This window comes from Miniopterus schreibersii, assembly GCF_964146895.1.
Source record: "Miniopterus schreibersii genome assembly, chromosome: 15".
Classification (NCBI taxonomy): Eukaryota; Metazoa; Chordata; class Mammalia; order Chiroptera; family Miniopteridae; genus Miniopterus; species Miniopterus schreibersii.
In genome coordinates, this window is record NC_138115.1 from 24,389,162 (window position 1) to 24,403,976 (window position 14,815).

Genomic DNA, 14,815 nt, shown 5'->3' on the forward strand with positions numbered 1-14,815 from the left:
ATATCCCCTGAGGTGATCTTGTATGCCACACAGTGGGTACAGCATTGAAGATAGAAATATCAGGCATGATCTCTATCCTGGAAGAGCTCCCAGGTTGGTCGGGGTGACAAATACACCCCCAGGTAATTAGAGTAGTGTAACCATTGCTCTGGAAGCGGTGTGCTGGGCACTGCGGGCACAGAGAATCAGGGCACTTACCTCAGGTGGGGAGTCTGGGAAGGCTGCTGAAAGAGGTAAAGTCTGAAGTGGGTCTTCAGTGATGAGTAGGAATTAGCCAAACAGGGTAGGAAGAGTAGAACAAAGGCAGGTGGACACAATTTCCTTCCCAGACTCCCCCTTCTGATTTTCTTGGCTATAAAGGAACAGAGGTCCTCTTTGCTCTGACCTTTCACACCAAGGAATACCTGGCTTTTCTGCAGGTTCATTGGAACATTTACAGTTAACTCTGAGCTTTCAATCAGTGAGCGAGATGGCCTACAGACTACGTTGGAAAGGAGATTTGCGATTTACTCTGCACGAGATGATGAAGAATTGGTCCATGTAAGTGATTCTTCCTGGCAGTACTATTTTTATTAGTACTGTTAGCAAATGATGATAGCAGTCATGTGCCAAATACTACTCCAGGTGTTTTACATATATTTCCTTATGCAGTCTTCATAAAATAAATAATAGATACTGAAGCTCAAAGAGGCTAAGTAACTTTCTTAGGGTCACTCAGTTGGCATACATTGGAATCAGGGTTGGGATCAGTGTGTGAGTTGAAGGCCTTTCTATTATTTGGTGTCCTATTATTTGGTGTCTTTCTATTATTTGGTGTCCTAGTGTGTTAAAGCACTGAATTTTTGGTCAAGTGCTCTAGAATTGTTTCCATTAACTATTCAGAAATTGTGTTCAGAAGTTCCAAGGAAATGTTGTTTCAAATTGGCTGCTAAAATCCTTAAGAAAGTGTTTCCATGCCTTCCTATTTGGGTGATGGCATCGGCAGGCAGCCATGCAGTGAGGAGAGTTATGTCTACCAAAAGGAGTCCTGGTGAAGAGCTCTTATGTGTAGAGAGGCTTTATCAAACACTTGAAAATGCCCTTAGGTAAGGCTCTGTCTGAATAAAACAAAAATAGAGATAGATACATGGTTTTATCCTTGGAAGATTCCTGTGAATACACAGACTTGTGTCTGAGCCTCAGATTCCCTGTTTGTTCAGAGAAAGAGACCAGACTTTTTGTATCTTTCGAAGCTAAGTTTCAGTTTCTTGTTAAAGATGTATTCAGATTTTCTATTTTTCCTTGAGTCAGTTTTGGCAATTTCTCTATTTTTAGGATTTGTCCATTTCTTCTGGTTATCTAATTTTTAATATAGGAATTTGTACGGCTTTGTAACTTAATTTTTTTCCATTGTTAACATGTATTGACAGATTACTTATTAAAGGTACTGACCATGTATATTTGTGTAGCACTGGATTGCTTGCAGAGTACTGTCACATATGTGATCTTATTTATAATCCTGTGAGGAAGACAAGGCAGGGATTACTATAGATGAAGAAATCTAGGTTTAGAGAAGTCATTCAGCTAGTTGAATACTCCAATGAGTACTCAGTTACCCAGACACTTACATCTGTGTTCCTGTGCTGTGCTGTGCACTAAGAAACTAAGGAATTACTATTGGCACAGTGATAAATATACCAATTAATAATGTGTTGTCAACTAAACTATCAATATTATTTGGACTTTTCAAGGTTTTCCACTAATGCCTCTTCTATTCCAGAATCCAACCCAAGAGACTATGTGGCATTTAGTCATCATATGTCCTTAGTCTGTTCCAGTTTGTCACAGTTTCTCAGTCTTCCCTCATCTTTCATTACCTTGATGTTTTTGAAGAGTATTGCTTAGGAGTTTTGTAGTATGTCCTTCAATTTGGGTTTCTTTGATGTTTCCCCCATTTTTAACTCCAGATGAAACAAGGCAAAAATAATTATTTTTTTCAATATAACATGGCTTTTCACAGAAAACTTGCCTTCCTGTTTCTCATTTTCACCTCTGGCTTTCTCACTAGGGTATTATAGTAATTCATGAGGAACCTAAGATCTGTGTAGGAAGATCTTGCTCTCAGGAGCTTTATCACTGGTACTGTTTTGGAGATTAATTTCCTGGAGTCACTTCCCATCCTTACAAGTTAACAGAATGTTTAGAACTGCAGCTTCTAGTTGAAAGATTCATTGTGAGGAAAATGGAATACAGGGCATAGACTTTGGTCATCTGATGATAATGGTGTTTTCTATATTTTTTTCTCAAAGTAATATGTCATTTTATTATTTTATTTTAATCACAAACATATAACACATTGACTACAGAAAGGTAAACTAAAAAAAACACAACCGTATGTAAACAGCTATAATCCAATATATGGGTCCTTTTCTAAATATACATTTTGGAAATCTTTATATTTGTATACAATTTTTTCTTACAAAAATTAACATTATATATTTTAAAACAAACTTCTCTTTTTCTTTAATATGTGGTGAACATTTTCCCATTTTTCTACAAAGATAGAGCTCTGCAGCATCGTTTTTAAGTGTCGAGGGTTCCAGACTCCTATGGTTAGACAGCTTGGTTATTTCTAACTTTTCTTTGTTACAAATAAGTACCACCACAACAGCATTTAATTAATCCCTTAATTCTTTTATTAGGATAAATGTGTTATCCTTTTTCATTATAGATATTTTTACTGATTCTCCGGGCCCTGCAGCTCCCAACCCGACTGGTATTGTCTCTACAGCCAATTCCTCTGAAGTTATCAGCAGCCAAGGTGAGGTTCTTAGGGCTTCCAGAGAGAAGGGTAGTTGGTCAGGAAGAAGTGGGAAATTATCAGACTTTTAAAAAATTGGTCATTAGACTGTTTTTAAGGATCGGTATTCATAGAGCATGGGTTCCTTTGAGCCTGCCTTGCACATATATAACCTGTGCTGGCAAGATTGGACACACAACTGGGTTATCTAGCAACCTGATCTTTGTGTGTGCAAAAGGCCTTTGAGAGGTCTTGGCTCCTTGGTGCTTTAGTTTCTGTTCTATAAAACAGTACAGTGGTACCTGTCCTCATCAGTAGTATAGAGTGATAATGGGTGAAGGACTCTCAATTCTGCAGTCATCTGAGAAAGAGGCTGAACACTATACTCACTGGGGTGTTGGCATTGTCTGATACTTGACGGTCCAGAAATTGATTTTACTAATTTCTGTATTCTTTTTTTTGAAGAATTTTAGTGAGTTTATTTAGCCAAACTGTCAACAATTGCTGGGAAGCAGAATCTCAACAGATTGAGATAATGCTCCCAATTTCTATATTCTTTTTTTTTCTTCCTCTAAATGTCTTTATTGATTTCAGAGAGAGAGAGGGAGAGGGAGAGAGAGATAGAAACATCAATGATGAGAGAAAATCATTGATTGACTGCATCCTGCACTTTCCCCCACTGGGGGTCGAGCCCACAACCCGGGCATGTGGCCTGACAGGGAATCAAACCGCTATCTCCTGCATCATAGGTTGATGCTCAACTGCTGAGCCACACTGGTGGGGCAGTTTCTATATTCTTAATACCTTAATTTCGTTAAGTCTATTAGTATTTGTTTTCAAAATGCATAATGCGCAAGGTGGGTATTATTGTTGCCGAGGAAACTGAGGCTGGGAGGTTACATAGTTTACCTAACTCACATAACATGAGAAACAGCTTTGAACCCAGGTTTGTCTGTTTCTACATCCTGTGCTCTTTTCCTTGTGTTACACTTCAGAGTGAAGAGAATTACATTGTGACCTTATCTAAGATGCTGTAGATTTTAGCGAATACTTCCCAACTACCCAAAAGGATAGCCAGTGATCACTGTTTGAGCTGGGGACATCTTGTGTATGCTGGTTCTCTAGCCAGTGGTGTCGCCCTGTTAGATTACAGGGTCTCTATCTTATCAGCAAAATAGAAAAAGCAAAATTTCTATTCTATTTAAGGGAAAGAAACCTAAAGAGAAATCCACAGATGGTCCTGCAGGCTCCTCAGAAACTTCCAGCCAAGCGTCAGAAAACCAAACCAAACCAAAGACCAGCAGAGGAACCAGAAAAGAGAGCACTTCTTCCAAGGGCCCCAGCAGCCCAGGTGCCGCAGAGAGGAAGAGCAAGGCAGCTCCTCTCAGGAAGAAACACAGAGAGCCCCCCTCCGGTGGGGAGGAACAGCGGGAGGGGACCCCGAGACGGTTGTGTGGCCGGCGGCGACGGGTGGCCTCCAGGGTGTGTTACAAAGAGGAGAGTGGGAGTGACAAGGCCAACAGTGGCTCTGACTTTGAGTTCTCCAGTGGGGAAGCCCAACATTCGTCTGATGAGGATTCTGAGCCTGGCCCTCGGAGGCAGAGGAGGGCCCTGGCCCCTCAGAGGACAAAAGCAGGGTCCAAAAGTGGCTCTAAGACCCAATGTGGAAGCTACCCTAAGCACCCTGGCTCTCCAGCAGCATCCACAAGCTCTTCAAGCAGTATGAGTAAGAGAGGCAAGAAAATGTCCAATGATGGTGAGGGGACAGAAAGAGGGAAAGCAGCTGGCACGGACCAGTGGCTAGAGGTGTTCTGTGAACGGGAGGAAAAATGGGTGTGCGTGGACTGTGTGCATGGTGTGGTGGGCCAGGCTCTGACATGTTACAGATATGCCACCAAGCCCATGACCTACGTTGTGGGCATTGACAATGATGGCTGGGTCCGGGATGTCACCCAGAGGTATGACCCAGCCTGGATGACAGCGACCCGCAAGTGCCGGGTTGATGCCAAGTGGTGGGCTGAAACCCTGAGACCCTACCAGAGCCCACTGGTGGAAAGGGAGAAGAAAGAAGACTCGGAGGTAAGGCCTCAGCTGCCATGGGCTCAAAGACCTAGTTGAGCTATTAAAATTATTTCCATATTTGAGCACTTTATGTGTCCCCAGCCCTGAGTTGGGTATTTTTTGTGTTTATCATTAGTTGTCACAACACTATAAAGCTGGGATGATTATTGCCTTAATTTTACCAGTTAAGAATTTAGGATCCAAGAGATTAACTGACTTGGTATTTGAACCCAGGTCTATTTGGCTTTGAAGCCTATATACTTCTAGTTATTGCCCAGTTATAAATTTTGGAGCTTTAAAATAATTTTTGCAAGTCATATGTCATGCTGAGTAAAAGAAGGAAAAGCTCATTAATATGATTGCCCTCCATCCTCCCAGTTGTACACACTCACACCAGCACATACACAAACTACCCTCCACAGATCTAGAACACTCACCTCCTGGGAACAAATTAACTCAAGATGAGGAAATACCTTCAGTCTATTGAGAAGGCACACTGGGAAGTTGACTTCTAAACTTAAAGAGACCATAGCATATCACTTGGTTTTAGGAGGAGAGCCTGAGCTGCTTGTGCACAGCAGTTGTGTTGGATAGAGCTCAGCAGGAACATGCCCAGATTTGCCAAAGAATTATTCCCAATTCCTAAGATGGGTGAAGCATGGGTTTATTTAGCATTCTCTGTTTCAGTGCAGTTCATCCTGCACTGAGAGTTTCCTCTGGGGGTATTCCTCATTCGTTTTACTGAAAACTGCAGAGGAGATGGGAACTGTGTAGATGGTATTGTGACTAGCCTACTCAAGTATGTACTGGAAGCTAACCATGTGGAGGGTCTCTCCTACTGGCAACACTACATTGCCCGTCCTCACTATATATTGAGAGGTTTTCAAGAACAACTAAGGGATAGCTTAGGAAACCTTGGTGAATAGGATGTGAATTACAGCAGTGGAATTGTCCACTGAGAAATCAGATTCCTTAAAGAAGTGCTAAAAGAACATGTATGTATTATGGTAGACTAAAAATAAAGTCTCAGGGTATGAACAACTCATTCTGGTTTCCTGTGAGCAGTTAAGGAGACCCACGTTGCGGAATAGTGACTTCACGTTGAGATAAGACCTCTTTCCTGAAGAAAGCTTTCTGTTCCTTGAAGCTCCTGAATAGAGTGGGCACCCATCTGCTACGACTGGCTGAGGAATAGGTTAGATGACTTTGCAAAGTTGCCACGAGCCACAGAATTACTTGATTCTTCATAGCTTTTGATTTATCTGAAACCTACTTAACACCAGAGCTACGAAGACAATGTTATAGTCATTGGTGCCCATGAACCCTCTGCTCCATTGTTTGTTATTTAAACAAGTCGGTCTGAGGATTGTCCACATCAAACCTCACTTCCCCTTCTAAACCACATGCTCAACATTGTCTCTCTGACCTTTGCAGTTTCAGGCAAAGCACCTGGACCAGCCTTTGCCCACTGTCATTGGCACATACAAGAACCACCCTCTGTACGCCCTGAAGAGGCATCTCCTGAAATACGAGGCCATCTATCCTGAGACAGCCACGATCATTGGGTATTGTCGCGGAGAAGCTGTCTACTCCAGGTATGTGAGGCTACCTGGTGGCCTGGGATTATCAACCTTCTTCTGGGACAAGGGGCTGGTAATGTCATTTCTCTCAGTTGTCAAACAGGATGAGCTTTATAAGTGTAAGTGTGCTCTTGTGTTGGGGGGATGTGTAGAAGAGATTAAAGCTTGGAAATTAAAACAATAAGGAATAAAAGATAAACAGGAGGGGAAAAGTTATAGGGGAACAATAAAAAGTAGAACAAGGAAGGTTTGTTTAGGGCAGTATAAACACACCCCTCAAATATAAGTTAAAGACATACAAAAAGAAAAAGGATTTGGTAATGAAAGTTAGTGATTGGATATTTTAATGGGTACAGTTTCAATTTGGAAGATGAAAAAGTTCTGGAGATGGATAGTGGTGATGGTATTGCACAACCTTGTGAATGTACTTAATGCTACTGAACTGCACACTTAAAAATGATCATGATGATAAATTTTACGTTGTGTGTATTTTACCCACAGTAAAAAGAAATTACCGAAGAAGGAGTGAAGGGAATAAGAGTAGAAAATAAATAAAATATATACAAAATTAAAGCTGAAAAAATTTTAGTAATATAAATTTAAAGTGAAGAAAAAATAAAAGCAGAACTTCTAAGAAATAGCAGTAGAAAGAAAACAAAAGATGTGATTTTTTTTTTTTTTTTTTTTAAACATTGAAATACAAGACCAAAAAATAGAGGATAGTCTTAAGAAATGGGAAAAGAAAGGGAAAAAGGAAATTTAGAGACTCACAAGTAGATGGTTTGAGTCCTCTGACTGAGGACTGCTTCCTTCATGTCAGTCCTGCAGGGAGTCACCTGGACCTCTGTTCAGGGTCTCTGTTGGAAAGAATTGCAAGGCTGGGGTATAGCTCTTAGCTCTGGAAGGAGAGTGAAGATAGAGGATCTCTCCCCATAATCAGGAATTATTTGACCATTCCTTGCTCATGAGTCTCAATTCCATGGTAATTTATTAACATAGTTATAATTTCCACGTAGTCTTTTTTTTGGTGAGGAAATGTGCCTTCGTTGCTGTGACTTTTCCTGTCCCCCTACAGGCTGCAAAGGGACTCTCATTGTGGGAGGAGAGGTGAGGGTACTGCATGAAGCCTAAGACAGATGCAGTAACTCTGTTTAGCTTAGGTTTTGTAAGTGGAACTCATACACCCACCAAGACAGGATGTCCAAGTTCACTGTTCGTCTGAGGCATGTCCCCTGGTTCTCTCAGGAGCAGAGCCTGAGAAGAGTATCACAGGCTGCGCTCTTCCTTCCGGAAGGTCATATGAGCACCTGGGTTCTCAGGGTTCCTCTCCATAATGTACTTCATCAGACAGGTTGTGAACTAACTGAGTTTTTCCTTTGTCTCCCCCTTTGGCTCTGGTAGGGATTGCGTGCATACCTTGCACTCCAGGGACACATGGCTGAAACAAGGAAGAGTGGTGAGGCTTGGAGAAGTGCCCTACAAGGTAACCAGTGCTGGGTGGGCGCCCTGAGAGCTGCAAGGAGGCTCAGGGACAAGGCCGAGTGGAACAGCTGAGGGCAGAGGAGTGGGGACTAAGTGCTGCCAAATACATGTCCAGGATAGGAGCCCAGGTCTGACTTTTCTACCTTGAGAAGGATTAGAGAAGGAGAAAGCATTTAAATGCTGTCTAACTTTAATGAGGACTGAGGACTTTGTAGGAGATGGATCTTCCAGAGCATGCAAGAAATCTAAGGCAAAAAGCAGCCCTCAAACTCCTGGTGTGTGCTCAAAGGCTATGTAGATTGGAACTGTGTTACTGAGTTGTCCTAAGAGGACAAAGCCCTGCTTTATGTAGACGCATTCACCAGTTATCAGTGTCCTTCCACTTGGTAACTTACCATGTATTTTGCATGTATGTATTCTCTACTGAGTCTCAACAACCATAGGAGTTAGCATTATGATGCCCATTTTATATATGAGAAAACGGAAACTTGAGAAATTACTTGTCCAAGGCCTTACAGTTAGGAAAGTGGCAGTGCCCAGACAGCAATCCCAGGCCCTGCCTCTACTAGATTGTGTTATCTCTTTTCCATTATGTTGTTGCACTAAGCCAGGTCAGCTCCCCACAAGAAATACGGATTCAGTACAGTACCACAAAGGCTTGTCACAGGACACATAGCCCTGTTAAACCAGGCGAGGACAGTGGCCGGTCATAGAGACACATTTGTTCTTTTTTATCAGATCCCAAGAGGAGCCCTTTGGGTTGTGAGACTCTGGGGAGCTCAGCAGGGAGTGGAGAGGCCTCAGTTTGGTGGGAAGGGGCTGCAAGGGTTAGGAGTGGGTCACTGCCAAAAGCAGGCTTGAGTGCATTATGCTGCCTGCTTGGACCTGGAGCACCCTCACCTTTCTTTTATGCTCCTTATCAAATAACCAGTCTCTTCGTTCTGGTATGGCACTGTCTGACTGATATGTAAGGTGAGCCACAAATTTAAATTTTTTAGTAGCCACATTAAAAACTTAAGAAACAGGTAGAATTTTAACATACTTAAATATTTTCAAATGTATTTGAAATAATTGTCACCTCAACATGTAATATTTTAGAATGTTAACGAGATATTTTACATTTTTTTCTAAGGCTTTTAAATTTAGTGTTTTACTTTCAGTATATTTCAGTTGCCACTAGCCACATTTCAAATGTCCAATGGCTATCATATTAGCACAGTTCTAGCATAATCCCAAATCTCAAGTCCTCCTTTTGTTCTGAAACCGACTGTCCCAGCTCTAACTCTTCTCTTGCTTGGATCACAGCTACCTTCAGCCCTTCAGTTCATTTTCAATATCGCTGTCATGAGATCTGAAACACAGAGTTGCATGTGACACCTTCTGGATAGCCCACCCTCACCCCACCTAGAGTTGCATGTCTTTCATGTGGCACAAAACCTGTGGTACTCTGGTGCCTGCCTCTTCTCCAGCCACATTTCCTCCTACGTAGCAGATGACTTCCGCAGTCCCCAGGTACTCATGGTCCCAAACACCATTCTACCCAGCCCTTTTCGCTTGACCACTCCCTCTTTTGCCCTCTCAGACTCAGCTGAGGTGGGGCCTGTTCTGAGCAACTTGGCTTAAACTCTTCCTCCTCCGTACTGGGCAAGGGGTCCTCCCTCTGGGCCCCATTCTACCTTATACTCTTCACACTAAATTGTAGTCTTCTCTGTCTCCCCAGAGGAGCTTGTGCTCCTTAAGAACAAAAACTTCCCTTTCTCTGGTCCTAACGACTGGTGTCACAGTGGGGTCTATAGTACATGCTCATTGGATCTTTACTTAACAGCATTGGATAAAAAGGACCGTCAGCCCCACAGGGGTGACAGAGGTGGTGTGCCCAGAGACCACAGCAGAAATGGTCACTAGAACAGCAGTTGGCAGTCTACAGCTCGCAGGTCACATCCAGCCTGGGTCCTGTTTTGGTGGGACCCTTAGTCTCAGAATGGCTTTTACATTTTTTTTATGGATTGTAAAAAGAGAGAAATAAAGAATATGCAACAGAGGCTGTATGTGACCCTTTACAGAAAGGTTTGCCAACCCCTGCACCACAGGCAACTCAGGCCCAGGAGCCTACGCCTGAGCCGCCATTCCTTGTAGAAGTTACACAACCTTTTCCTTGCCAGTTCTCCACTCCTTTTACCCCCTCACTCACCAGTGGAAGTTTTGGTGTGCTCGGGGTCCCCAACTGTCAGTGCTCTCTAGGGTAGGTGGCACAGTTTTCTGGGGTTAAATCCTGTCCCTGTCACTCACCCAGCCATGGGCTCTTAAGTGACATCATTTTGGGTTCCAATTTCCCTTTTGGTGATGAAAGTCTAGAACAAAGTATAGTAATCCCCCCTTATCTGTGATTTTGCTTTCTGCTCTTTCAGTTAGCCACGGTCATCCATGGTCTGAAAATATTAAATACATATAGATCACTGAGAACAGTGCCTGGGACGGTGAGCAATCTATAGATGTTAGCAGGTGGTGCTAGTGGTAATAGTACTAGTAAGTCATAAAGGGGATAAAAAGCACACCCAACTCAGGTTTGTTTGTTGTTTGTTTTGTAACAGGTGCAAAGCACTGTGCACAGGGCCTGCTATACAGTAAGCACTCAGGAAGTGGTAGCCCTTGTTGTAAACTGGCTGTTCCCTCTGGTGTAGATGGTGAAAGGCTATTCCAACCGGGCACGGAGAGCCCGCCTTGCTGAACCCCAGCTGCAGGACCAAAATGACCTGGGCCTGTTTGGCAGGTGGCAGACAGAGGAGTACCAGCCACCTGTGGCTGTGGATGGCAAGGTAAGGGCAGTGCTCAGTGGGGTCAGGACCAGGCTGCTTCATTCTGCAGTTGGCCAGACCTGGCATGCCACCCCTGCAGGTCCCCCGGAATGAATTTGGGAACGTGTACCTCTTCCTGCCCAGCATGATGCCTGTTGGCTGTGTCCAGCTGAATCTGCCCAACCTGAACCGTGTGGCGCGTAAGCTAGGCATCGACTGTGTCCCCGCCATCATCGGCTTCGATTTCCATAATGGATACTCCCATCCCGTGTGCGTGAGGGGCCTTCCATAGAAGCTGGAAGGAGGAGCAGAGAGGTCACAGTGAAGTGGGTGGGAAATTGATGAGGGGTTGATGGAGGTAGAGGCCCAGTGGCTCTTATTTTCCAGGTTTTACTCTGAAATTGCAAATCAGCCTTAACACTTTACCCTTTACTTTTACACTTTGACACTTCTACTATGGCTTCCATCCAGAAGCAGTGATGCCAGTATTCTAACAATATTAGATTAAAACACTGCTTCCTGAGGGTAGTCACAGGTGACCTAATGGGGTCAGCATCCTTCTTGGTTGGTGACCTGTCCTGCATGCAGTGGGGGCTGGCAAGGGCTCTCATCCCAGCTCTTAGGCAGGGCCTGGGGAAGAAGTGCCAGCGTCCACAGGCCTTCCTCCTGCATGAGTGGTATCTGTTAGCAGCTATGGCCAGGATTGTGGACCGGCTGACCCAGGAAATCCTTCAGTGCTTAGGAGCAGCCTGCTGTCCTCCACAACGGGAGGAGGAGAGGCCAGAGCAGGAATAAGGCTCAAGAAAGACCACCCATGTTACACCCCCACAGAACTGACGGGTACATAGTCTGTGAGGAATACAAAGACACGCTCCTGGCCGCCTGGGAAAACGAGCAGGCCCTCATTGAAAAGAAGGAGAAGGAGGTGAGCAGCCTGCCCGGGGCTGGCGTGGGCGGGGCCTGAGGTGGGAAAGCACAGGGGCAGGGAAGCAAGTGCACAGCTGCAGGTGCCTCACTCGCAGCAACTGTAAAAGGAGAGTCTGTGCACTCTGAAGCTCTTTCTGGCTCTGACTCCACGAGGGCACTCTAGGAGGCCAGCACTGGAAAAAACGGTCCTGTCTACACCTCAGAATCCACTATCTGCCTGGATGCCAGCTCCAGGGACAACTGCCCTGCTGCTGACACCTGCCTCTGTTAAAAGGAATTGCCTATGGTCCAGGTCTGGAGAACCTCCCCCCCTAAAAACTTTAGAGTTGGAAACAATAAAAAAGAGGCTTTTGTTTTTGATGCCTTTCATGCCTTTTATAAATCACTCCAATTTTAAAGCTGAGACTTGGTAAACTTTTAATCTAAAATGTGTGTGTGTGTATCCATAATGATACTTTTCCTGAAAATGGCAGTACTCAACATTTTATGCCTGTTTCGTTTTTTTGCTGCAGAAAAGGGAGAAGCGGGCTCTAGGGAATTGGAAGCTGCTGGTTAAAGGACTGCTCATCAGGGAGAGGCTGAAGCTTCGCTACGGGGCCAAGGTCAGTGTGGGTCCTTTGTAAAGAAGACAAGCCTGGGGTGGAGAGGGGGGAATCAGAAATCACTGGCCACCATTCTGCCTGGACATCAAGTCCTAGATCGATCAGCTTTAAGTTTTGATGTCACAGACCTGTGTCTCCCAGGCCCTGTGCCCTTACCTTATTGGGAAAGGTGTCCCTAGAGTCAGCCTCAGCTGCCTCTTATGGTCCGCCAGCCCTGCCCCAATGTCCCCTTTTCTGCCCATCTTGCACAAGGGAGGAAGTTCCTGCTCTGGTGCTAAACCCATACAGAACGAGAGTTCTGTATTTCTGTGTTTGATCCACTATTCTTGGCCCAGTGCCTGTGATCATCCCTCGGGACAGGAATATTCTTGCAGCACCTGCCATGTGGCAGGCCATCCTGTGGGCACAGGTGCAGATTTGACATGCAGGCCCCAGACAGTTAGGTGGTGTGATCAGTACTGGGTCAGAGACAGCAGAAACATGCTCTGGGAGCAGCTAGGACCACACATCTCCTACCACCCGTGCTGCCTATTTGCCTTCAAAAAATAGTCTTGTCATCTTGTCATGTCGCTCCCTCAAATCCCTCCAGTGACCCCTTCTCCTGGCTTCATGTCTGACTGGTTCCTTCCTAGCACTGTGCTTTCACCCTGTGCATCCAGCTCCCCGCCTCAGCCAGCCCAGGCTCGGGAGTGCCTCTTCAGAGCACTGGGCACTTTTGTTCAGAAATGAATACATGCAAAGCACCATTTAATAGTGATCTCCTAGATTTAATTGTACACTCCTTGATTGTACATGCCTAGACATCTGGGTGTTCCCTCAGCTCGTAAGTTACCAGCACCTGCTTGGATGAGTCCCCAGTCTGAGGAAGACACAGGAAGACAGACCTTAGTTCTCCCCCAACCCCATGCAGCACCGTTGTCCTCCCAGAGCCACACAGCTCCAGGCAGGCTGTTGCTAGGACCTTCACTGCCTCATGGTGGTGCTTCCACACATCTATCTGGTCACTGACCTGTGTCCTGTTTCCCTGCACTGCCCACACCTCTCCAGAGTGAGGCAGTAGCTCCCCACGCAGCAGGCGGTGGACTCTCTTCTGATGAAGAGGAAGGAACCAGCTCTCAAGCAGAAGCGGCCAGGATACTGGCCGCTTCCTGGCCCCAAAACCGAGAGGCTGAAGAACAGAAGCCGAAGTGCTCTAAGAAAACCAAAAGGGAAAAGGCAGCGGCTTCCCACCTGTTCCCATTTGAGAGGTTGTGATGTGAGCAGCCACTTCATCATACCGTCTGCCCCACGGGCTTGACACCTGCTGCAGGGGATGGCCAGGCCCTGAGGCAGTGGTGTCTCCACTGAGAAGGCAAACAAGCAGCATGCACTGTGGACAAGGATCCAGGGGACAGAAGGGTCAAGTTGAGGTGGTGCCGCAGGTCTGGTCTGTCCCCAGTCCTTGTCAGATTCACTCAGGGTAGGGCCTTCAAAGCTTTTTGCTCCCACACCCTATGCCTTGAGCTATGGAACCCTTCCCTGGAGACCCTCCTGCTCCTCGACCTGGTTCTTCCCATCTTTGGAAACATGAATCCGTTTTTTTAATAGAAACCACTGGGAAGTTTTCAGATGGTGGTGCATTAGGAATGCACCATTCCTTTCTTCCAAGCAGGTTCTTCCTCTGTCAGACACTGGCCCTCTTGCCTTCTGCAAACTTCGGATCCTCTCTCTGCAGGCCACTCACTTTCCCTCCATCAGGTTTACTAATACTGCCTAATGCCTCTGTAGTATGGGGAGCACAGGTCATCTCAGATTGTGGTATTGTTCAGATCCACTTGTCAAAGTTACGTTTCATGATAGCAGAAGACTAGAATAAAAAGCCAAAATCAGGAAGAACAAAAAGGAAAAATACGAACTCAGAATGAAAAAAGTATTAGTAAAAGTGGATCAGTGTTAAACTAGAATTTATTCATTACTGGATAAATTTTATAAAGCTCTATGCACTGTAGATATGTAGGAGAAATAAGATTTTGAGAAAAAAAATAAAGCATTTATCTAAAAAGACTAAGGTCTACATTTTCTTTCAGATTTTACATCAGCTAAGAAAACACAATAGCCGTGATTTGTACACATCTCAAGACTACATTAAAGATAAGGTTTTGTTTTCATGTAGGCTGGGAACTTATTACAAACATGGATTTTTTTCTATGTTTAAGCAAGGAGGAGGTATTTCATCTTTGACAGGAGCCATTAAAAATTTGAATCAGTTTTATCCAAGGGAAACAAACAAAACTCTTGAGATATGACTCATATGCACAAAAGCCTGGTGGGAAGGCTCTTGTTGAGAAACAAACTGGGGTTGCCATGGAAACTGCAGGGCCTCACACTTCCTGCACCAGAGCCCTTCCTTTCCTAGAGGTAAGAGACTTTTCTGAGAATTCAGTCTAGCATCACCCTGTCTCTGCAGAAATAACAGGTCATCTTAGGCTGATGTCAAGCTCCTAGGAGGCATTGTGGAAGTCAATAAAACTTTTAGTTTTGAAAAATATAAAAATAGGTTTTGGAAAGTTATCACTCACCTGCTTCAAATCTTATAGCAAATAAAAACTA

At 44.6% G+C, this 14,815-nt stretch overlaps 1 protein-coding gene across 4 annotated transcripts in view; it reads left to right on the plus strand.

Moving 5' to 3' along the window:
* Window positions 1-14,815, plus strand: part of XPC (XPC complex subunit, DNA damage recognition and repair factor) — a 33,488-nt gene that overhangs the window by 13,449 nt on the left and 5,224 nt on the right. The window contains exons 7-16 of one of the 4 annotated variants that reach the window (XR_014000444.1): window positions 420-540; window positions 2,711-2,800; window positions 3,986-4,858; window positions 6,275-6,435; window positions 7,822-7,903; window positions 10,584-10,718; window positions 10,798-10,897; window positions 11,433-11,622; window positions 12,137-12,226; window positions 13,274-14,269. Coding sequence is in view for 2 of the 4 variants with exons in the window: in XM_081160685.1 (XP_081016811.1) it covers window positions 420-540; window positions 2,711-2,800; window positions 3,986-4,858; window positions 6,275-6,435; window positions 7,822-7,903; window positions 10,584-10,718; window positions 10,798-10,967; window positions 11,529-11,622; window positions 12,137-12,226; window positions 13,274-13,480 (2,023 nt within the window). In the remaining 2 variants the exon portion in view is untranslated. Of the gene's footprint in view, window positions 1-419; window positions 541-2,710; window positions 2,801-3,985; window positions 4,859-6,274; window positions 6,436-7,821; window positions 7,904-10,583; window positions 10,719-10,797; window positions 10,968-11,432; window positions 11,623-12,136; window positions 12,227-13,273; window positions 14,270-14,815 lie in introns of those variants that run through there. The other 3 variants (XR_014000445.1, XM_081160685.1, XM_081160684.1) reach the window with 3 other exon arrangements.